This window comes from Triticum aestivum, chromosome 2D, assembly GCF_018294505.1.
Source record: "Triticum aestivum cultivar Chinese Spring chromosome 2D, IWGSC CS RefSeq v2.1, whole genome shotgun sequence".
Classification (NCBI taxonomy): Eukaryota; Viridiplantae; Streptophyta; class Magnoliopsida; order Poales; family Poaceae; genus Triticum; species Triticum aestivum.
The window spans coordinates 162,035,855-162,058,474 of NC_057799.1; the positions used below are offsets into that span (position 1 = coordinate 162,035,855).

At 45.7% G+C, this 22,620-nt stretch overlaps 1 protein-coding gene across 1 annotated transcript; it reads right to left on the bottom strand.

Annotated features, from left to right (window-relative positions):
• Positions 1-18,854: 18,854 nt before the first annotated feature.
• LOC123052354 (zinc finger AN1 and C2H2 domain-containing stress-associated protein 16) lies at positions 18,855-21,625 on the bottom strand. The gene is made up of 2 exons (XM_044475494.1): positions 21,310-21,625; positions 18,855-19,762 (listed from the first exon to the last, which is right to left on the bottom strand). Exons 1-2 carry the CDS (start codon positions 21,406-21,408, stop codon positions 18,998-19,000), a joined length of 864 nt encoding a protein of 287 aa, XP_044331429.1. The 5' UTR covers positions 21,409-21,625; the 3' UTR covers positions 18,855-18,997.
• Between the last annotated feature and the right edge of the window lie 995 nt (positions 21,626-22,620).

A 22,620-nucleotide genomic window follows, 5' to 3' on the forward strand; every position in this document is an offset into this window, starting at 1 on the left:
CCTCTCCTTGAGTCACTTTTAATTAACCCATCCATTTGTAACAGGAATGGTGGAAGGTTACCGAGGGGATCCATAGCCCCGCCCCGCAGCCAGAGGATCACAACCGGGACCTTGACCCTGGATTCGAAGAGGATCCAGACATATTTGTGGAGCTTGAGGATGGAGTGTTCTACCAGGCGAGCTATGACGGCACGGAAGTGGCCATCACTGCCGACTATCCCGGTCTCCTCCCAGCCTTGCATGTAAGTGATCAAGAGTCACCTCCTTCGAAAGAGCTTCCTCATTACACCTCACCCACTGCACTATTTCGTGCTCCAAAGGGGAGGCGCCTGACGCCTCGACGTGCGCCAGAGGCATCTCCTAAGAGAGCAACGCCCGCACCAAGCAAATCTTCAAAGAGGAAAGCAAATGACAACACGGCAGAGCCTTCAACAAAGAGGTATGGTTTTTGATCATGCCCCCTGGCAGTCACATCAAACTGTGACATTATCCGCTGTGTCTTATCAGGAAAAGCGTTCACCGGATTATGTCCAGGAATCTTACCGGCCGCGCCTCCACAAGTCAGGTTCCCGACCCTGCTTTAAATGCGAGGGCTGATACGGGAGTGACGCCGGATTGTCCTTCGACAGAGGAGTCAGATGATGTATCCGTCACAAACTCTGAAGTGGAAAGTGCCATGAATCATCGGCGCCGGCGGGCCGCTCTTCGCGACCCCAGCTTTACAAAAGAGGCATTCAACGCCTTCAGCTCGGCTGATGCATATATCCGAGCTACTCGAGACGGGCTTATCAGAGCCGCTGACCAGCATTTGAAAGATATGCGGGTAAGTACACATTTGTACAAATCTGATAATTAAATACCATTAGCCCCCGAGACTTGAAGCAGTTGATACAGCTAATTTAAGGATCATTGCATAACCAGGTGCTCACAGAGAAGAACAACCTGTTGTCTCAAGAGCTGGAAAAGTGTCGGACCCAGCTAGCTGCTGCTACCGCCGGACTGGAGGAATCCAAGAAGGCATCGCCTGGTAATGTTCCCCTCTATCGAGAAAATATAATCATATACCAATAATATTAAAACTTGTTGTACTCCCCATGGCAGGATCGTCAGATCAACTGAAGGAGGCCCTGCAAGTCGCGCAAGAGGCCAAAAGGCAACTGGCCGCGGGCGATCGTGCTGACACGGATCAGGGATGAGAAGAATAAGCTGCAGGATTCCAACACTCTGTTGGGCAAAGAACTAAAAGATGTGCGAGCCCAGCTAGCCGACTCCATGAAGGAGAATAAGAGGCTACGAGGCGGCATATTCAGTATGCTTTTCGAACTTGTCTCCCTATAATTCGGCGAGGGCAGGAACTGACAGATTTATGTCTGCAGGTATGCTGACTGGTCGTCCCGAAGAGGAAATGTCCGGATCTCAAGGCGACCTGCTACAAGAGCTTTCCCAAAGGCACGAGTGAGTTTGGCAAGCAATGCGGAGTGTTGCCAAGGCTTTATGGCTATCCGCCTCCCCTCCAGGAAGTATGGCGGAACTCCTGGAGCTATTCAAAGGAGCCCGGCGGCGTATTCGATTATGGTAGATATCAGCCTGCCGAGAAGGTGCGCGAGAGGCCTGGGCCATGGTGAAGACACGGTACACCAAGCTTGATCCAAATCATATGGCCCGGGTTGGACCTCTAGGGTCGGACGGAAAAGAAATTCCCGTTAGTTTGGTATATTGATACGTCTCCAACGTATCTATAATTTTTGATTGTTCCATGCTATATTATATTCTGTTTTGGATGTTTAATGGGCTTTATTATACACTTTTATATTATATTTGGGACTAACCTATTAACCGGAGGCCCAGCCCAAATTGCTGTTTTTTGCCTATTTCAGAGTTTCGCAGAAAAAGAATATCAAACGGAGTCCAAACGGAATGAAACCTTCGGGAACGTGATTTTTGGAACAAACGTGATCCAGACGACTTGGAGTCCACGACAAGAAAGCAACGAGGAGAGCACGAGGCAGGGGGCGCGCCTACCCCCCTGGGCGCGCCCTCCACCCTCGCGGGGACCATGTTGCTCCACCGACGTACTTCTTCCTCCTATATATACCTACGTACCCCCAAACCAACAGAGGCATCCACGAAAACCTAATTCCACCGTCGCAACCTTCTGTACCCGTGAGATCCCATCTTGGGGCCTTTTCCGGTGTCCTGCCGGAGGGGGCATTGATCATGGAGGGCTTCTACATCAACACCATAGCCTCTCCGATGATGTGTGAGTAGTTTACCTCAGACCTTCGAGTCCATAGTTATTAGCTACATGGCTTCTTCTCTCTCTTTGGATCTCAATACAAAGTTCTCCACGATTCTCGTGAGATCTATTTGATGTAATCTTCTTGCACGGTGTGTTTGTTGAGACCGATGAATTGTGGGTTTATGATCAAGTTTATCTATGAACAATATTTGAATCTTCTCTGAATTCTTTTATGTATGATTGGTTATCTTTGCAAGTCTCTTCAAATTATCAGTTTGGTTTGGCCTACTAGATTGATATTTCTTGCAATGGGAGAAGTGCTTAGCTTTGGGTTCAATCTTGTTGTGTCCTTTCCCAGTGACAGCAGGGGCAGCAAGGCACGTATTGTATTGTTGCCATCGAGGATAACAAGATGGGGTTTATATCATATTGCATGAGTTTATCCCTCTACATCATGTCATCTTACTTAAAGCATTACTCTGTTCTTTTGAACTTAATACTCTAGATGCATGCTGGATAGCGGTCGATGTGTGGAGTAATAGTAGTAGATGCAGGCAGGAGTCGGTCTACTTGTCACGGACGTGATGCCTATATACATGATCATACCTAGATATTCTCATAACTATGCTCAATTCTATCAATTTCTCAACAGTAATTTGTTCACCCACCATGATATTTATGCTCTCGAGAGAAGCCACTAGTGAAACCTGTGGCCCCGGGTCTATTTTCCATCATATTAATCTTCCAACACTTAGCTATTTTTATTGCCTTTTATTTTACTTTGCATCTTTATTATAAAAATACCAAAAATATTATCTTATCATATCTATCAGATCTCACTTTCGTAAGTGACCGTGAAGGGATTGACAACCCCTTTATTGCATTGGTTGCGAGGTTTTTATTTGTTTGTGTAGTTGCGAGGGACTTGAGTGTGGCCTCCTACTGGATTGATACCTTGGTTCTCAAAAACTGAGGGAAATACTTACGCTACTTTACTGCATCACCCTTTCCTCTTCAAGGGAAAACCAACGCAGTGCTCAAGAGGTAGCAAGAAGGATTTCTGGCGCCGTTGCCGGGGAGTCTACGCAAAAGTCAACATACCAAGTACCCATCACAAACTCTTATCCCTCGCATTACATTATTTGCCATTTGCCTCTCGTTTTCCTCTCCCCCACTTCACCCTTGCCGTTTTATTCGCCCTCTCTTTTCCTTTTGCCTCTTTTTCTTTTCTCGCCTCTTGTTTGCTCGTGTGTTGGATTGCTTGCTTGTCACGATGGCTCAAGATAATACTAAATTGTGTGACTTTACCAATACCAACAACAATGATTTTCTTAGCACTCTGATTGCTCCTCTTACCGATACTGAATCTTGTGAAATTAATGCTGCTTTGTTGAATCTTGTCATGAAAGATCAATTCGCCGGCCTTCCTAGTGAAGATGCCACTACCCATCTAAATAGCTTCGTTGATTTGTGTGATATGCAAAACAAGAAAGATGTGGACAATGATATTGTTAAATTGAAGCTATTTCCTTTTTCGCTTAGAGATCATGCTAAAGCTTGGTTTTCGTCTTTGCCTAAAAATAGTATTGATTCTTGGAATAAGTGCAAAGATGCTTTTATCTCTAAGTATTTTCCTCCTGCTAAGATCATCTCTCTTAGAAACGATATTATGAATTTTAAGCAACTTGATCATGAACATGTTGCACAATCTTGGGAGAGGATGAAATTAATGATACGTAATTGCCCTACAGATGGTTTGAATTTGTGGATGATTATACAAAAAATTTATGCCGGATTGAATTTTGCTTCTAGAAATCTTTTAGATTCGGCCGCGGGAGGCACTTTTATGGAAATCACTTTAGGAGAAGCTACTAAACTCCTAGATAATATTATGGTTAATTATTCTCAATGGCACACCGAAAGATCTACTAATAAAAAAGTGCATGCGATAGAAGAAATTAATGTTTTGAGTGGAAAGATGGATGAACTTATGAAATTATTTTCTACTAAAAGTGTTTCTTCTGATCCTAATGATATGCCTTTGTCCACTTTGATTGAGAATAATAATGAATCTATGGATGTGAATTTTGTTGGTAGGAATAATTTTGGTAACAACACGTATAGAGGAAACTTCAATCCTAGGCCGTATCCTAGTAATCCCTCTAATAATTATGGTAATTCCTACAACAATTCTTATGGAAATTTTAATAAGATGCCCTCTGAATTTGAGACTAGTGTTAAAGAATTTATGAATTCACAAAAGAATTTCAATGCTTTGCTTGAAGAAAAGTTGCCTAAGATTGATGAATTGGCTAGGAACGTTGATAGAATTTCTCTTGATGTTGATTCCTTGAAACTTAGATCTATCCCACCTAAGCATGATATCAATGAGTCTCTCAAAGCCATGAGAATTTCCATTGATGAGTGCAAAGAAAGAACCGCTAGGATGCGTGCTAAGAAAGATTGCTTTGTGAAAGCGTGTTCTTCTAGTTTCTATGAAAATAAAGATGAAGATCTAAAAGTTATTGATGTGTCCCCTATTAAATCTTTGTTTTGCAATATGAATCTTGATAATGATGGGACTGAATATGATCCACATTTACCTAGAAGGCGTTCCAAAAATTCGGAGTTTTTAGATCTTGATGCAAAAATTGGTAAAAGTGAGATTGAAGAGATCGAAACTCTAGATATTAATGAACCAACTATTGATTTCAAAGAATTTAATTATGATAATTGCTCTTTGATAGATTGTATTTCCTTTTTGCAATCCATGCTAAATTCTCCACATGCTTATAGTCAACATAAAGCTTTTACCAAACATATCGTTGATGCTTTAATGCAATCTTATGAAGAAAAACTTGAGTTGGAAGTTTCTATCCCTAGAAAACTTTATGATGAGTGGGAACCTACTATTAAAATTAAAATTAAAGATCATGAATGCTATGCTTTGTGTGATTTGGGTGCTAGTGTTTCCACAATTCCAAAAACTTTGTGTGATTTGCTAGGTTTCCGTGAATTTGATGATTGTTCGTTGAACTTGCACCTTGCGGATTCCACCATTAAGAAACCTATGGGAAGAATTAATGATGTTCTTATTGTTGCAAATAGGAACTATGTGCCCGTAGATTTTATTGTTCTTGACATAGATTGCAATCCTTCATGTCCTATTATTCTTGGTAGACCTTTCCTTAGAACGATTGGTGCAATTATTGATATGAAGGAGGGAAATATTAGATTCCAATTTCCGTTAAAGAAAGGCATGGAACACTTTCCTAGAAAGAAAATTAAACTACCATATGAATCTATTATGAGAGCCACTTATGGATTGCCTACCAAAGATGGCAATACCTAGATCTATCCTTGCTTTTATGCCTAGCTAGGGGCGTTAGACGATAGCGTTTGTTGGGAGGCAACCCAATTTTATTTTAGTTTTTTGCTTTTTGCTTCTGTTTAGGAATAAATATTTGATCTAGCCTCTGGTTAGATTTGTTTTTATGTCTTAATTAGTGTTTGTGCCAAGTTTAACCTATAGGAACTTCTTGGATGATAGTTATTTGATCTTGCTGAAAATTCCAGAAACTTTCTGTTCACGAAAACAATTGTTAAAATTCACCAGAATGTGATAAAATATTGATTCCAATTTTAGCAGATCAATAAAAAAATGGTATAGGTATTCCTATTTTGGTAGATATTTTGGAGTTCCAGAAGTTTGCGTTAGTTACAGATTACTACTGACTGTTCTGTTTTTGACAGATTCTGTTTTTCGTGTGTTGTTTGCTTATTTTGATGAATATATGGCTAGTAAAATAGTTTATAAACCATAGAGAAGTTGGAATACAGTAGGTTTAACACCAATATAAAAAAATAATGAGTTCATTACAGTACCTTGAAGTGGTGTTTTGTTTTCTTTCACTAACGGAGCTCACGAGATTTTCTGCTAAGTTTTGTGTTGTGAAGTTTTCAAGTTTTGGGTAAAAGATTTGATGGATTATGTAACAAGGAGTGGCAAGAGCCTAAGCTTGGGGATGCCCCTGGCACCCCAAGATAATCTAAGGACACCAAAAAGCCAAAGCTTGGGGATGCCCCAGAAGGCATCCCCTCTTTCGTCTACTTCCATCGGTAACTTTACTTGGAGCTATATTTTTATTCACCACATGATATGTGTTTTGCTTGGAGCGTCTTGTATTATTTGAGCCTTTTCTTTTTAGTTTACCACAATCATCCTTGCTGTACAGACCTTTTGAGAGAGACACACATAAATTGGAATATATTATAATACTCTATGTGCTTCACTTATATTTTTTGAGCTATATAGTTTTGCTCTAGTGCTTCACTTATATCTTTTAGAGCACGGTGGTGGATTTGTTTTATAGAAACTATTGTTCTCTCATGCTTCACTTATATTATTTTGAGAGTCTTAAAACAGCATGGCAATTTGCTTTAATTATAATATCATGAGAAATTTGATGCTTGATAATTGTTTTGAGATATAAAGGTGGTAATATCATAGTTGTGCTAGTTGAGTAATTGGGAAATTGGGAAATACTTGTGTTGGAGTTTGTGATTCCCGTAGCATGCACGTATGGTGAACCGTTATGTAACGAAGTCGGAGCATGAGGTATTTATTGATTGTCATCCTTTGTGTGGCGGTCGGGATCGCGCGATGGTTAACTCCTACCAACCCTTCCCCTAGGAGCATGCGTAGTAGTACTTTGCTTCGAGGGCTAATAAATTTTTGCAATAAGTATATGAGTTCTTTATGACTAATGTGAGTCCATGGATTATACGCACACTTACCTTTCCGCAATTTTCTAGCCTCTTCGGTACCGTGCATTGCCCTTTCTCACCTTGAGAGTTGGTGCAAACTTCGCCACTGCATCCAAACCCCGTGATATGATACGCTCTATCACACATAAACCTCCTTATACCTTCCTCAAAATAGCCACCATACCTACCTATTATGGCATTTCCATAGCCATTCCGAGATATATTGCCATGCAACTTTCCACCGTTTCGTTTATCATGACACGCTCCATCATTGTCATATTGCTTTGCATGATCATGTAGTTGACATTGTATTTGTGGCAAAGCCACCGTTCATAATTCTTTCATACATGTCGCTCTTGATTCATTGCATATCCCGGTACACCGCTGGAGGCATCCACATAGAGTCATATTTTGTTCTAAGTATTGAGTTGTAATTGTTGAGTTGTAAGTAAATAAAAGTGTGATGATCATCACTTTTAGAGCATTGTCCCAAGTGAGGAAAGGGTGATGGAGACTATGATTCCCCACAAGTCGGGATGAGACTCCAGACTAAAAAAAAGAGGCCATAAAAAAAGAGAAAAGGCCCAAATAAAAAAATGAGAGAAAAAGAGAGAAGGGACAATGTTACTATCCTTTTACCACACTTGTGCTTCAAGGTAGCACCGTGATCTTCATGATAGAGAATCTCTCATTTTTTCACTTTCATATACTAGTGGGAAATTTCATTATAGAACTTGGCTTGTATATTCCAATGATGGGCTTCCTCAAATGCCCGAGGTCTTCGTGAGCAAGCAAGTTGGATGCACACCCACTTAGTTTCTTTTGTTTGAGCTTTCATACACTTATAGCTCTAAGTGCATCCGTTGCATGGCAATTCCTACTCCTTGCATTGACATCAATTGATGGGCATCTCCATAGCCCGTTGATTAGCCTCGTTGATGTGAGACTTTCTCCTTTTTTGTCTTCCCACATAACCCCTATCATTATACCTTATTCCACCCTAGTGCTATATCCATGGCTTGCGCTCATGTATTGCGTAAAAGTTGAAAAGGCTGAAGCGCGTTAAAAAGTATGAACCAATTGCTTGGCTAAAACCGTGGTTGTACATGACATGAATATTTTGTGTGGGGAAGATGGAGCATAGCCAGACTATATGATTTTGTAGGGATAACTTGCTTTGGCTATGTTATTTTGATAAGACGTAATTGCTTGGTTAGCATGCTTGAAGTATTATTGTTTTTATGTCAACATCAAACTTTTATCTTGAATCATATCAAATATGAACATTCGTGGCACAATAAGAAGAATTACATTTGAAATTATGCTAAGTAGCATTCCACATCAAAAATTCTGTTTTTATCATTTACCTACTCGAGGACGAGCAGGAATTAAGCTTGAGGGTGCTTGATACGTCTCCAACGTATCTATAATTTTTTATTGTTCCATGCTATATTATATTCTGTTTTGTATGTTTAAATGGCTTTATTATACACTTTTATATTATTTTTGGGACTAACCTATTAACTGGAGGCCCAGCCCAAATTGTTGTTTTTTGCCTATTTCAGAGTTTCGCAGAAAAAGAATATCAAACGGAGTCCAAACGGAATGAAACCTTCGGGAACGTGATTTTTGGAACAAACGTGATCCAAACGACTTGGAGTCCACGACAAGAAAGCAACTAGGAGAGCACGAGGCAGGGGGCGCGCCTACCCCCCTTGGCGTGCCCTCCACCCTCATGGGGCCCATGTTGCTCCACCGACGTACTTCTTCCTCCTATATATACCTACGTACCCCCAAACCAACAGAGGCATCCACGAAAACCTAATTCCACCGCCGCAACCTTCCGTACCCGTGAGATCCCATCTTGGGGCCTTTTCCGGCGTCCTGCCGGAGGGGGCATTGATCACGGAGGGCTTCTACGTCAACACCATAGCCTCTCCGATGATGTGTGAGTAGTTTACCTCAGACCTTCGGGTCCATAGTTATTAGCTAGATGGCTTCTTGTCTCTCTTTGGATCTCAATACAAAGTTCTCCACGATTCTCGTGGAGATCTATTCGATGTGATCTTCTTTTGTGGTGTGTTTGTTGAGACTGATGAATTGTGGGTTTATGATCAAGTTTATCTATGAATAATATTTGAATCTTCTCTGAATTCTTTTATGTATGATTGGTTATCTTTGCAAGTCTCTTCGAATTATCAGTTTGGTTTGGCCTACTAGATTGATCTTTCTTGCAATGGGAGAAGTGCTTAGCTTTGGGTTCAATCTTGCTGTGTCCTTTCCCAGTGACAGCAGGGGCAGCAAGGCACGTACTGTATTGTTGCCATCGAGGATAACAAGATGGGGTTTATATCATATTGCATGAGTTTATCCCTCTACATCATGTCATCTTACTTAAAGCATTACTCTGTTCTTTGAACTTAATACTCTAGATGCATGCTGGATAGCGGTCGATGTGTGGAGTAATAGTAGTAGATGCAGGCAGGAGTCGGTCTACTTGTCACGGACGTGATGCCTATATACATGATCATACCTAGATATTCTCATAACTATGCTCAATTCTATCAATTGCTAAACAGTAATTTGTTCACCCACCGTAATACTTATGCTCTCGAGAGAAGCCACTAGTGAAACCTATGGCCCCCGGGTCTATTTTCCATCATATTAATCTTCCAACACTTAGCTATTTTTATTGCCTTTTATTTTACTTTGCATCTTTATTATAAAAATACCAAAAATATTATCCTATCATATCTATCAGATCTCACTTTCGTAAGTGACCGTGAAGGGATTGACAACCCCTTTATTGCGTTGGTTGCGAGGTTTTTATTTGTTTGTGTAGGTGCGAGGGACTTGAGTGTGGCCTCCTACTGGATTGATACCTTGGTTCTCAAAAACTGAGGGAAATACTTACGCTACTTTACTGCATCACCCTTTCCTCTTCAAGGGAAAACCAACGCAGTGCTCAAGAGGTAGCATATATGACCAGGTAATAGTAGCCACAAAATATTCACAACAGGATTGTAAGTTAGACAGCCTGTTAGATGGCATAGAGGAGGAAATTTTTGAGTCCCAGTGACTATGTACTTTCCTTGACATAATTGTCCCTAGTCGGATTGTAAAACGATCGTCATGGCAGACCTTTTCGCTTCGACCTCTGTACCCGAAGGTATGGAGTGTTTCCGAATACCTGAGCGGCAAGATAGACCGGGGTATGTGTGGAAATCAGGTGTAGGGGTCATAGTTGCTTAAACGACAAGTTGTATCCGGCTAGCTATGTTATATTACATTGTAATTGTAAGAAACATCTTCCAGACAGAATAGTTTCGTTAAGGGTTCTTTTCCCTGGGTGAACATGCGTTAATATGCACGTCCGAACTGTGATTGAAAAATCACAGTATACGTAACATCTGGGGGTTCATAGTGTAACGAGTGTCAAAACATCTTTAGTCCGCCGACCGAATATTCCCTTAAGAACGCTAGCTTTCGGCTTCACCCAGTCTGAGGTACACATCCAGATGACCCGGCAGTAACAATCGCAGAGGTGCTCCCTTTATGCCCTAGCCGAACAAACGGGAACGTAGGGCATAAGCACAGGAGCCAGGCAACCCAGCTTGGCCAAAACTTAAGTCATAACGATGCATATAATGGCGAAGAAAAGGTACATATGAGGAAAAAACACATATGTGGTGAGCTTGATGCCCGGAAAATAATAATAAGCTTATGTACAAGAAGCCCCCAGGTATTGTGGGCGTACATATTTAAGAATGTGTACGTCGTACGTGCGCGGTTTAGCCGCACGAGAGCTTTAAAGCTAAAAAAGCGAAAAGAGAGGAAAAGGTAATTGAAACAAAAAAGGGGGAAGAAGACGAACAAAGAGTTCGGCTCTAGGCGTAGAATCTTCAGAGTCTGGCCGCGTTCCATGGGTTCGGCTCTAAGCGGTTATCTGATGCATCACGCAGGCGGTACGCTCCTCCGGTGAGAACTTCGTCAATGATGAAGGGACCCTCGCACTTGGGCTTGAGTTTGTCCTTTTTCTTCTCTAGCAAGCGTAGAACGAGTTCGCCAACATTATAAGTCTTGGCCCGCACTTCTCTACTTTGATATCTGCGAGCCTGCTGTTGATAAAATGCGGAACGGGCTTTTGCGACGTTGCGCTCCTCCTCCAGGGCATCTAAGTTGTCCTGTCGATCAAGCTCGGCCTCTCTCTGTCTTCGTACATGCGCACTCGAGGTGAGTCATGAATAATGTCGCGGGGAAACACAGCCTCTGCGCCGTACACCATGAAGAAGGGTGTATATCCGGTAGTGCGATTGGGCGTGGTCCGCAGCCCCCAGAGTACGGAGTCGAGCTCCTCAACCCAGTGCTTGTCTGATTCTTTCAAAGACCGCACTAGTCTAGGCTTGATGCCGCTCATAATAAGACCATTGGCTCGTTCGACTTGACCGTTTGTTTGCGGGTGATAGACGGAGGCATAATCGAGCTTAATGCCCAGATTAGCACACCAGGTTTTCACCTCATCGGTTGTGAAATTGGAGCCGTTATCGGTGATGATGCTGTGTGGGACACCATAACGGTGCACGACACCGGATATGAAGTCTATCACTGGTCCGGCTTCGGCCGTTTTAACTGGTTTGGCCTCTATCCACTTAGTGAACTTATCTACCATGACCAGTAGATATTTTTTCTTATGGCTTCCTCCTTTAAGGGGTCCGACCATATCAAGCCCCCAGACCGCAAAAGGCCAAGTGATGGGGATTGTTTGTAGAGCGGTGGGTGGCATATGGCTTTGGTTGGCAAAAAGCTGGCATCCGACGCAATGTTGGACAAGGTCCTGTGCGTCTGCTCGGGCCGTCGGCCAATAGAAACCTGTACGGAAGGCCTTGCTTACAAGGGCCCGAGCCACGGCGTGGTGACCACCGAGACCGGCATGAATTTCCGCCAAGAGCCGCCGTCCCTCTTCTTCGGAATACATCTTTGAAGTACTCTGGTAGCGCTTTTCTTGTAGAGCTCTCCGTCGTGGACCTTGTAGGCTTTCGAGCGCCGGACAATGCAGCGAGCCTCATTCTGATCCTCGGGGAGCTCTCGCCTATTAAGGTAGGCCAAGAAGGGTTCGGTCCATGGGGCAATGACTGCCATGATAAGATGGGCCGATGGTGTTATTTCGGTGGCTGAGCCCCCGATGATATCGGTATTGTGTTCGGAATCTGGGGGTATAATCGGGTCTGTAGTGGTGTTGCCGCTCTCCCCATGCCACACCACGGATGGCTTGAAGAGCCTTTCCAGAAATATGTTAGGCGGGACGGGGTCGCGCTTGGCGCCAATGCGAGCAAGGACATCCGCCGCTTGATTACTTTCTCGAGCCACATGATGAAACTCGAGCCCCTCGGATCGGGCTGACATTTTGAGAACGGCGTTACGATAGGCCGCCATCTTCGGATCTTTGGCGTCGAAGTCTCCATTTATTTGGGATATTGCGAGGTTTGAATCCCCGCGCACATCCAGGCGTTGTATGCCCATGGAGACGGCCATCCGAAGACCATGCAGTAAGGCCTCGTATTCGGCCGCGTTGTTGGAGTCTCTATATAATATTTGGAGTACGTACTGAACTGTGTCTCCAGTGGGGGATGTTAAGACAACGGCCGCTCCTAAGCCCGCCAGCATTTTGGAGCCATCGAAGTGCATGACCCAGTTGGAATATGTGCCGTACTCTTTAGGGAGTTCGGCTTCTGTCCATTCGGCGACGAAGTCGGCCAGTACTTGAGATTTAATGGCCCGACGGGGTTTGTATGTTATGTCGAATGGAAGGAGCTCAATGGCCCACTTAGCAATCCTGTCGGTGGCATCGCGGTTGTTTATTATGTCATTCAGTGCTACTTCGGAAGCCACCGTGATCGAGCACTCTTGGAAATAGTGTCGTAGCTTCCGAGATGCCATGAAGACCGCGTATGCTATATTTTGGTAATGAGGGTACCGGGATTTGCATGGTGTGAGGACAGTGGCTACGTAGTATACCAACTTCTGAAGCGGGAATTTGTGTCCGTCCTCCTCTCGCTCGACGACGAGCACCGCGCTCACCACTTGGTGCGTTGCCGATATGTATAATAGCATGGGTTCGCCGACATTCGGTGCAGCCAGGATTGGGTTGCTCGCTAAAAGAACCTTTATTTCTTCTAGTCTGGCCGTTGCGCATCCGTCCACTCGAAGTGGTCGGTGCGTCGGGGAAGGCGATAGAGTGGCAGTGCTTTTTCTCCTAGTCTGGAGATAAAGCGGCTTAAAGCTGCCACACATCCGGCTAGTTTTTGGACCTGTTTAAGGTCTGTTGGCACAGCCAATTGTGACAACGCTCGGATTTTGGCTGGGTTTGCTTCAATTCCTCTATTGGAAACGATGAAGCCCAACAGTTTTCCAGCGGGAACGCCGAAAACGCACTTTTCCAGATTAAGCTTGATTTCATATGTACGGAGGTTGTCGAATGTGAGACACAGATCGTCTATCAATGACTCGACGTGCCTAGTTTTGATGACAATGTCATCCACATATGCTTCAACTGTCTTGTCGATCTGTTTCTCCAGGCATGTTTGAATCATGCGTTGGTAGGTGGCCCCGGCGTTTTTGGGCCCGAAGGGTATAGTGTTGAAGCAGAATGGCCCATATGGGGTAATGAATGTCGTTGCGGCTTGGTCGGACTCCTTCATTTTGATTTGATGGTATCCGGAGTATGCGTTGAGGAAACACAGTGAGTCGTGTCCTGCGGTAGCATCAATAATCTGATCGATCCGAAGAAGGGGGAAGGGATCCTTAGGACAGGCCTTGTTGAGGTCTTTAAAATCGATGCATAGGCGCCAGGATTTATCCTTCTTTGGCACCATCACCAGGTTTGCTAGCCAGTCCGGATGTTTTATTTCTTTGATGAATCCGGCCTCAATTAACTTGGCTAGCTCCTCCCCCATGGCTTGTCGTTTGGGTTCGGAAAAGCGCCGTAGTGTTTGCTTGACCGGTTTATATCCCTTCGGTATGTTGAGGTTGTGTTCGGCCAACCTGCGTGGGATTCCTGGCATATCAGAAGGGTGCCAAGCGAATATGTCCCAGTTCTCGCGCAGGAACTCTCGTAGCGCGGCGTCAGCGGTTGGGTCAAGTTGTGCCCCGATGGATGTTGTCTTCTTGGGGTCTGTCGGGTGGACTTGAAATTTGACTATTTCATCTGCTGGTTTAAAGGAGGTGGATTTGGGTCGCTTGTCCAGGATTACGTCATCCCTATCCACAGTGGAGCGCAGCACAGTTAGCTCTTCGGCCGCGAGGGCTTCAGACAGTGCCTCGAGGGCCAGGGATGCAGTTTTGTTTTTGGCGCGGAGTGCTATGTCCGGATCACTGGCAAGAGTGATTATACCATTGGGCCCAGGCATCTTGAGCTTCATGTACCCATAATGAGGTATAGCTTGGAAGCGTGTAAATGCATCTCGCCCAATAGGGCATGATATCCGCTGTTGAAAGGGGCCACTTGGAAGGTTATCTCTTCGGATCGATAATTCTCTGGCGTGCCGAATACCACGTCAAGTGTGATTTTTCCCGCACATCGCGTCTCCCGACTGGGAATGATTCCTCGAAAGGTCGTGCTGCTTTGCTCGATGCGGCTCCTGTCTATTTTCATTTTGTTGAGTGTATCCTCGTAGATGAGGTTTAGTCTGCTGCCGCCGTCCATGAGCACTTTGGTGAGCCGAAAACCGTCCACAATTGGATTGAGGACCAAGGCGGCCGGTGCCCGGACTGTCCGGAATTTTGGTTCGTCACTGCCATTGAAAGTTATGGCCGTGTCGTTCCAAGGGTTTGTTGTCGTGACTTGGCAGACTTCGGCGAGGTCGCGGAGGGCCCTTTTGCACCGATTGTTTGAAGCAAAAGTCTCAAAGACCGTCAATATGCTGAGGTCGTCGTCTTCCGGGTGGTGTTGCTCTGGGGTATTTTTGGTGAGGATATCCTCGCCGCTCTTGGCCACTTGCCGGAGTATCCAACATGCTCTAAGGCTGTGGGTTGGTATGGTATCCGGTGTTGTGTGTATTTTGCATGGCATATCGAGCCATCCCTCCAGAACGGTTCTGCGCCCCGTAATGGGCTTAGATTTCTTTACTATTGGTTCGGGTGCCCCACGAGGATGCATCCTTTTTGCCCGGACGAGGGGTTGAGGGGAAATCGGTGGTTCCCAGCGAGTTGCCTGAGTTCTCCAGGCGCTTTCCATTGCGCAGTACTTCTGTACGATGGTTGCCAAGTCAGCAAAGTGTAATACGCGACGGCGGTTGATGGCGTTGAGGATTCCTACGTCCGTGCAATTATTGCAGAATGCTGAGATCGCGTCTTCGTCGCGGCAATCTTTAATCTTGTCTTTGACAAGGAGGAATCTGACCCAAAAGTGATGGACTGTTTCCTGAGACTGTTGTCGTATGTACATGAGATTGCGTATATCTGGGTGGGTGGGTGGCTTTAAATCCGAACCCTCACCCAATCTGGGATCCGGAGTTTGAGAAATCTCCGAGCTTAATGGTTCGGGCTCCGGGATATCAACTGATTTTCCAGGCCCATCATCCGATTCTAGGTTCGAAGGACGGGGCACGTCGTTCCGCGGACAGGTATCCGGCTCTTTGAGCTCGGAAATCCGAACATAGTTCATCCTCAATATAGAGGAAGAGTTGTTGTTTTGCTCCTCTACTACCGTTATCTGATGGGTGATCGGCGGAGATTTGATTTCTCTCTGATCGGGTTTAAGCCCAATCCGATCGTAGTCTGTAGCGACCCCCAAGGCGGCGATGCGATCTGGGAGTTTGTTTAAAGACGACAACTCCGTCGGATCCATCCGTTTGGAGTATTCGGAGTCAACACGGAGGTGATTTTCAATGACCCGAGAAGTCATCATCGGCTTGACGGCCGTACGGGCAGTCATGGTAAAGCTGCCCAGCCGGAGGGTTTGGCCTGAGGCCAGGGCTCCTCCGGAGGTGATATCGTCCTTGATAACAAGGCGAGCCATCAATCCCGTCTTCGACGTCACAGCGGAACTCTCAATGAAAGCACCAATGTCGGTGTCAAAACCGGCGGATCTCGGGTAGGGGGTCCCGAACTGTGCGTCTAAGGTCGATGGTAACAGGAGACAGGGGACAGGATGTTTACCCAGGTTTGGGCCCTCTCTATGGAGGTAATACCCTACTTCCTGCTTGATTGATCTTGATGAATATGAGTATTACAAGAGTTGATCTACCACGAGATCGTAATGGCTAAAACCCTAGAAGTCTAGCCTATATGATTATGATTGCCTCTAGGGACTAAACCCTCCGGTTTATATAAACACCGGAGGGGACTAGGGTTGTATAAAGTCGGTTACAGAGAAAGGAATCTTCATATCCGGACGCCAAGCTTGCCTTCCACGCCAAGGAGAGTCTCATCCGGACACGGGTGAACGTCTTCGGTCTTGTATCTTCACAGCCCATCAATCCGGCCCATGTCCAACAGGTCGGACGCCTGAGGACCCCTTAATCCAGGACTCCTCAAGGAGCACATTCACCTCTTGTTGTATTTCTTTGGCATGGCTCCTTGTCATAGGACCCAAATAGGTCTTCTTTGTAGAAGCTTCATTTAACAGCTGAGATTCATCATGAAGAGAAGATGATAAACGAGGTGAACCTAGGATGTCCTCATCATAGTTCTTCCCAAATCTCTAGGAGAGGAGGGGCCTTTTATCCATGGAGGATCTCCCCTTAGAGAAGCCTTGTAGCCACTAGGGATCTTCCCTTAGAGGGGCCTTGTATCCACTAGGGATCTTCTCACATGGAGGTCTTGATCTCCATGGGAGAGGTAGGTAAGGAGCAAACTTATCTAGTTCATCTCATATACTTTGCTAACCCTAGAAAGAGGAAGGGGATGGCCTATTATAGTCTAGGGTGAGGTTGGGGGGAGAGAGAGGCTACATGGCCTCTTGGCCTGTAGCTGCATGCACATGCGTCGAATGTCCAGTCGGACGTCGGACGTCGGATGTCCGCCTGTTCGTGAGGAGCCGGATGTCCGACCGTTCATGAGGAGTCGGATGTCCGGCCGGGTGGCCCATCGATTCACACCGCTTCTGGACATTCAGGGCCAAATTTCTGGGGAGGCGCCAGATGTCCGACCGGTCGATGGGGCATCGGATGTCCGGCCGTTGTAGCTCCGTCGGGCACCGTTCCATGGAACTTGGCTTGGATTTAGGGTCGCCAAAAATCCAGGGAGGGGCCGGATGTCCGGCCGTTGTAGCATTTCGACGACTTCACTTAATGTGCCTCTTGGTCTGCATCCGTGGTGACTTGTCCTTCCTTCCGAGTGTCTCTGATGTTGTCTTCTCATTAAATGCGTATATAAAGCACGGAAAATTTGGTTTGTGCCACTAGTAAACTCGGATATTCGGTGGATGCCATTGAAAATTATGACTTCGGTATGTACCACTAGCCCATGTGTGTCCTCTACGTGAATTGCCGTCAGGCTGCCGTCTTTGTTGGCCTGTTTCCTACTCTGTGGGACCCACCAGTTGTGATGACAATCGCACCAACGAAGAGACTCGGTTGACCATTCCTACTGCTATGGGGCCCACCAACATTGATGAGGAGATTCAGTTGAGCCTTCATCCACTATGGGATCCGGCTTGCCTGCTCCCTCTTCATGCTTCCATCCGTGCTCCCACTTCATCCTACGGCTGTTCTTTTCCCTTTTTCTTTTCTAATCTAATCATCTCCCCCTGATTTTCAGGAGGTGGGGCCGGGCCTTATTTTCTTCCAATCAAATCAAGCCACGTATGCGGGAGCACGGATGGGAGCATGGGAAGGGAGCAGGCAAGTCTCGTCCTCCACTATGGGCCTACGTGCATGTCGTCCAATGAGGAACCACGGTCACGCCTAGTCGGTGCTTACACACTGTGGTTTCTGATGTCGTGCGGTTGTTTCTGACCGTGCTTGACTTCCCCATGCGCGCAACACCATCCTAATTCCGCGCATGCACATGCGGTCTCCAACACTATAAAAATCATGTCGTTCGGTCATCTCATGCCCCATGATCCTCTCCTCCTTCCCTAATCCATCAGACACCGCCGTATCGCCTCGTCGCGCCGTTAGCGCACAAGAAGGCAAGGAAGAAGGTTGCACCGCCAAGGTCGTGACCCACGGGGTCTGATCAGACTTGGACATGATCAAAGCGACGAATGCTACAAGTGCCGAGGAGGAAGTGGAGAAGCGCGCCTTCAAATGCGCTAGCACCGAGCCTTGGTGGAGGTCATGGCCAGTTGGGCCATCGCTGCCAAGACCGACAAGAACCTTCTCCGTTGGCGGGAGGAATTGGCGGCCTCCACCGTCCCGGGCCGCCCACGCAAGCAAGAGTAGCTAAGTTCTTATAATTAATTTGTGTACTTTAATTAGTTATATTTAGTTTACTACCATTTCGATGTATCTAGAGCAACAATCAAATATATTCAAGTATTTAGCAACAATCAAAAGAGTATGTAAAGCTTTGAAAAACACGAAATGTTCATCGATATAGATTGTGAGATGATTATATTTTAGATATGAAAATTTGTGACTTGCAAGAAACCAACTAACATGCTCTGGTTTTTTCACACAAGTGACGATTTTTCATATTTTCATTGGTGCATAGTACATCACAGAAATAGACCACGTATGAATTTATTTATTTTGTAACAAAAAAACAGGAGCCGTTTTGTCCTTGCATGACTGCCGGTGGGCTAGAGTGTTCCAGATACAATAGTTTGGGGTCTCGCAATTTAGTTTGGAGTACATTTAGTTTCTGGTGTCGAGTACGGGATTCATTCAATTGACAATGGCTTGGCTTGAGATAAGACTTTCTTTCATGTGCACAATTCGAGCCCAGAGCTCACTAGAGTACAATCAAATCGAGTAAATGAGGAATAAATTACACAGCAATCAGGCATATAACATAGACATACTCATGAGAAATGACTCACGGGCAGGTTTATGCTTTTGAAGTTCCTCCATGTTCCCTCTCAACATGCTCCACTAGTAACACCGGATCTTGAAATCCCTTGCTACATTTGGGGCAAGCATCAATCGTCACTTTGCCACGGCTCGGTCGCGAGTTGTTCCCATGGGATTTCTCGGCGTGCTCGATTAGGGCCCCCACAGTGGAAAACCTTGCTGGACACTGAACACATTGCTCCACGAGGCCACCACCACTGCTGCTCGGGGTGACCCCATCCTTAGCCTTCTGGACGGCTTCGCTGGTGGCAATGCTCAGTTTCTGCATTCCTGCTTCTGCCGATGATCTGAAACTTGATGCTGCATTCAAAAGGCTGGAGCTCCACCAGGAAGAACCACTGCCACTGCTGTTTGCGCGTGGCTCAACTTTCTGACTTCTTCTTAGCATGTTGGCAAAGGGGAAGGTAGGCTCTGGTTTTCTTGGGCCCGGGCACTTGTGATCAGGACCAAATCTGTGCTTGAGGCAGTGCTCTTTGCTACAATCTTTGCACATGATTGTGTTTGAAAATGTCAGCTGTTCTCTGCACCCAGGAACTGGGCATTTCTTTTTCTTTGTTGCTCTCTGGTAATTTGATGGATCGCAATCAGTATTAACATGAGACTCCCAGGTGATGTTTGCATCTTCATTTGGATTCAGGCGAACTCCTTTAGCACATAATGGGCAGATGACGACAGTGACATCCTTGTTATTAGCCTTTGGACATTTATGTGATGTATAACTTCGGTGCTGAAGGCAAAAGACCTGAACAATCATACAACAGCCATATCAGCACAATGCCTGGTTACACCCAGTGATGACAGAACTATTTAGACTTAAGGTGCCCGTGCATTTTAAAAGGCAAATAATTTCAGAATGCAAAATAAACTGAATTTCCATAAGAATAAATACTACACATTCTGTAAAAAAAATCGAATACAATTAACTCAGCAAAAAAACTTCATTCTTCACAAATTACTATACATGACTACCATCCTCAATGCAAATGTGCAATCTTATATTTATATTAAGAAAGTCAGGAAGTCCAGAAGGATTGAACACATCTTGGGTGAAAAGAAAAGGATTATTTATCTCTTATATTTAGTCAGTATTCGAAATTCTGCCACACTTCAAAGTTTTTAGACAAATACTTCAGGTAAGCATCGGCGGGGTAATATATAGGGACTGCATGTTGCAATGAGAATTAAAGAGGGGGGGGGGGGGGGGGGGGTCAAGGGGTGCAACTGGAACAACACTCGGGTGCTACTGCGGTTATGAATACAACTTTCATCATCAATGCCACCCATACGTGAAAAGTGAAAACAGATCACTCCTAATCGATTAAGCTTCTTTTCCTTTTTCCCTCTGTTTCCAGTTTGGTTGAGTCCAACATTTCTTGATACACCAATAGTTGCCTCTTATTAAGTACAGTAATGCATTAGTAGTGTGCTTCAGGACACTATTGAAAATCTAATATTTCCTTAATTTTAAAAAAAGGCTAGCTCTCATGAAATACATACTCCCTCCGTCCCACAATATAAGATCGTTTTTCAAGCTAACATAGCATGAAAAATGATCTTATATTATGGAACGGAGTGAGTATTTTATACTTAAACCAAGCACACATGTTTGCCTGCTGTTTCTCCAATAATATGCTTTACAAAAAGTTGGTGTATGACAATGGCAGTTAGGAACTTAGGATCAAGTAGGTTTTACATTCAAGTCCAGAAACATATGCCCATAAACTAATAACCTAGCACAACGGACTTGAAATGAATGTTTCAATCAACCAAAGCATTCCTTCGGCATCTCCCAAAAGTTCATGCAGAGCATGTCACTATTGATGAAATACTAAGCAGTTAGCAGCGACGCAATAACTCTACTTCAGCAAGAAAGCGAGCAGAAGCACTGCTTCAAGATGGCAGACGTTGACACCCTATTGCACAGAACTGGAGAAAGAAAGGCTCTTCCCTGATGCCCAGGCAACAACATGAATGGCTAAGGGACATTGACAAGAATAATTTGGTTTCCTTTACCATCACCTGAGGTGAGTTCTTATCTTACTTCTTAGTAGGCAATAAGTAAAACCCAGGCAAGGTCTCCCCGCCCAAACTACTAATCCCAGGATCTACTTCAGGAAAACGCGTCTACAGAGAAGGAACGACTCTTGCGTCCCATAATCCACAAAAAACGAATACTCAGACCGGCCGAAGCTCTAAACGCAATTGATCCAATTTCCTCGCCAATCAATAGTCAAATTCTGTCAACGAACATAACAACGAATCAGAGGAACAGGGGAGGCGGAAACGTACGAAGTCGCATCGGTCGCAGGTGAAGGGGAGGAAATCGATCTGGTGGCAGTCGCCGACGCTGCAGTGCCGCCCCAGGTCAGGGAACTCCGGCGTGCCCATGGCCCGCCGGAACCACGCGCGCTTCGGGGGATCCGGGCAAACTCGCTGACGCGCGCCCCGTCCGCTCCGACGGCTGCCTCGGTCGCTGCCACCGGCAGGGAAGGGGAAGGGGGAGAAGGTCTCGCTCGTACGCACGCGAAAGGGGCACGAAATCGAATACAAAACGTTTTGACGGTGTGTTTTCGGCCAGGCCCTCGGACCTGCCCGGTACTCGTATGACCGCGGGCCCGTGTTAAGAGTTGGTACGCGTTTTGTTTGTGGGGGGAGATGGAGTCGTCGGTGAGCGGGTAACGAGAAAAGTGTGACCGTACGGTGACTGTAGTCAATCCCCCCCAACCGGCTGATCATGTGCTTGCATCGGTCGTCCAGCCGGCCGTTGGATCGCGCACGATCGAACGGGTGACTTGAAGACAGGAGGGGCAAGTCACACGAAGCTTCTCGAAAGCTTATCGAGTTATCGTCTCATTCGTTTCTATCCAGTCGTGTGATGTGGTGGTCGTCGTCTCGTCTCCTTCCCCTCTCTCTTTGGCACCGAAGCTCGTGCCCCTAATGCCATCCCAATACTCTCATGGTGAACATATTATCACAAGCTGAGGCAACTCCGCGTGCTACACATGCCTCGCCGGATCACAAGGCGACACTGTGCGCGAGGACGACCGCTGAGCTCGACGTTGCATGACCAGCGTCGCCACTGCAAGGCGGCATCCTACCTGCTACGGGCTAATGAGGGACACTGTTGCAAGGGGGTCACCGGTGTGGGGGGCCTCCAAGTCAGTGCAGGAACAGTTTTCCGGCGACGGTAATGTTGTTGCAAGGGATGCTACAAGGCCTGGGTCCGCCGCTCGCCGTGGTGGTGCGAGGGCTCTCTGGGTTGCAACATGGGAGATGTTGCGACTAAATCGGGGTGTTGTTATGGTTGGAACCTTGGCTATGATGGCGACATGGGAGATGTTGCGACTGCGAAATGGGGGATGTTGCAATGCTTGTAACCTTGGCGAACCGGTTTACAACATGGTTCAAGTGACAAGTTCCCGAACGGAACAAGGCTCATGTTTGCACAACACTCGAGAGGAGGATGAGGTGGGGCATTGTGGTGCTGAGGGAATCCAACACCCGATGATGCCTTGACAAATGGTCGAGGAGGCGGTAGACCTCTTCCAGTGTTCATCCGGCCGACGCCTAGTGTCGTCCCATTTTTTCGAGGAATGGTTA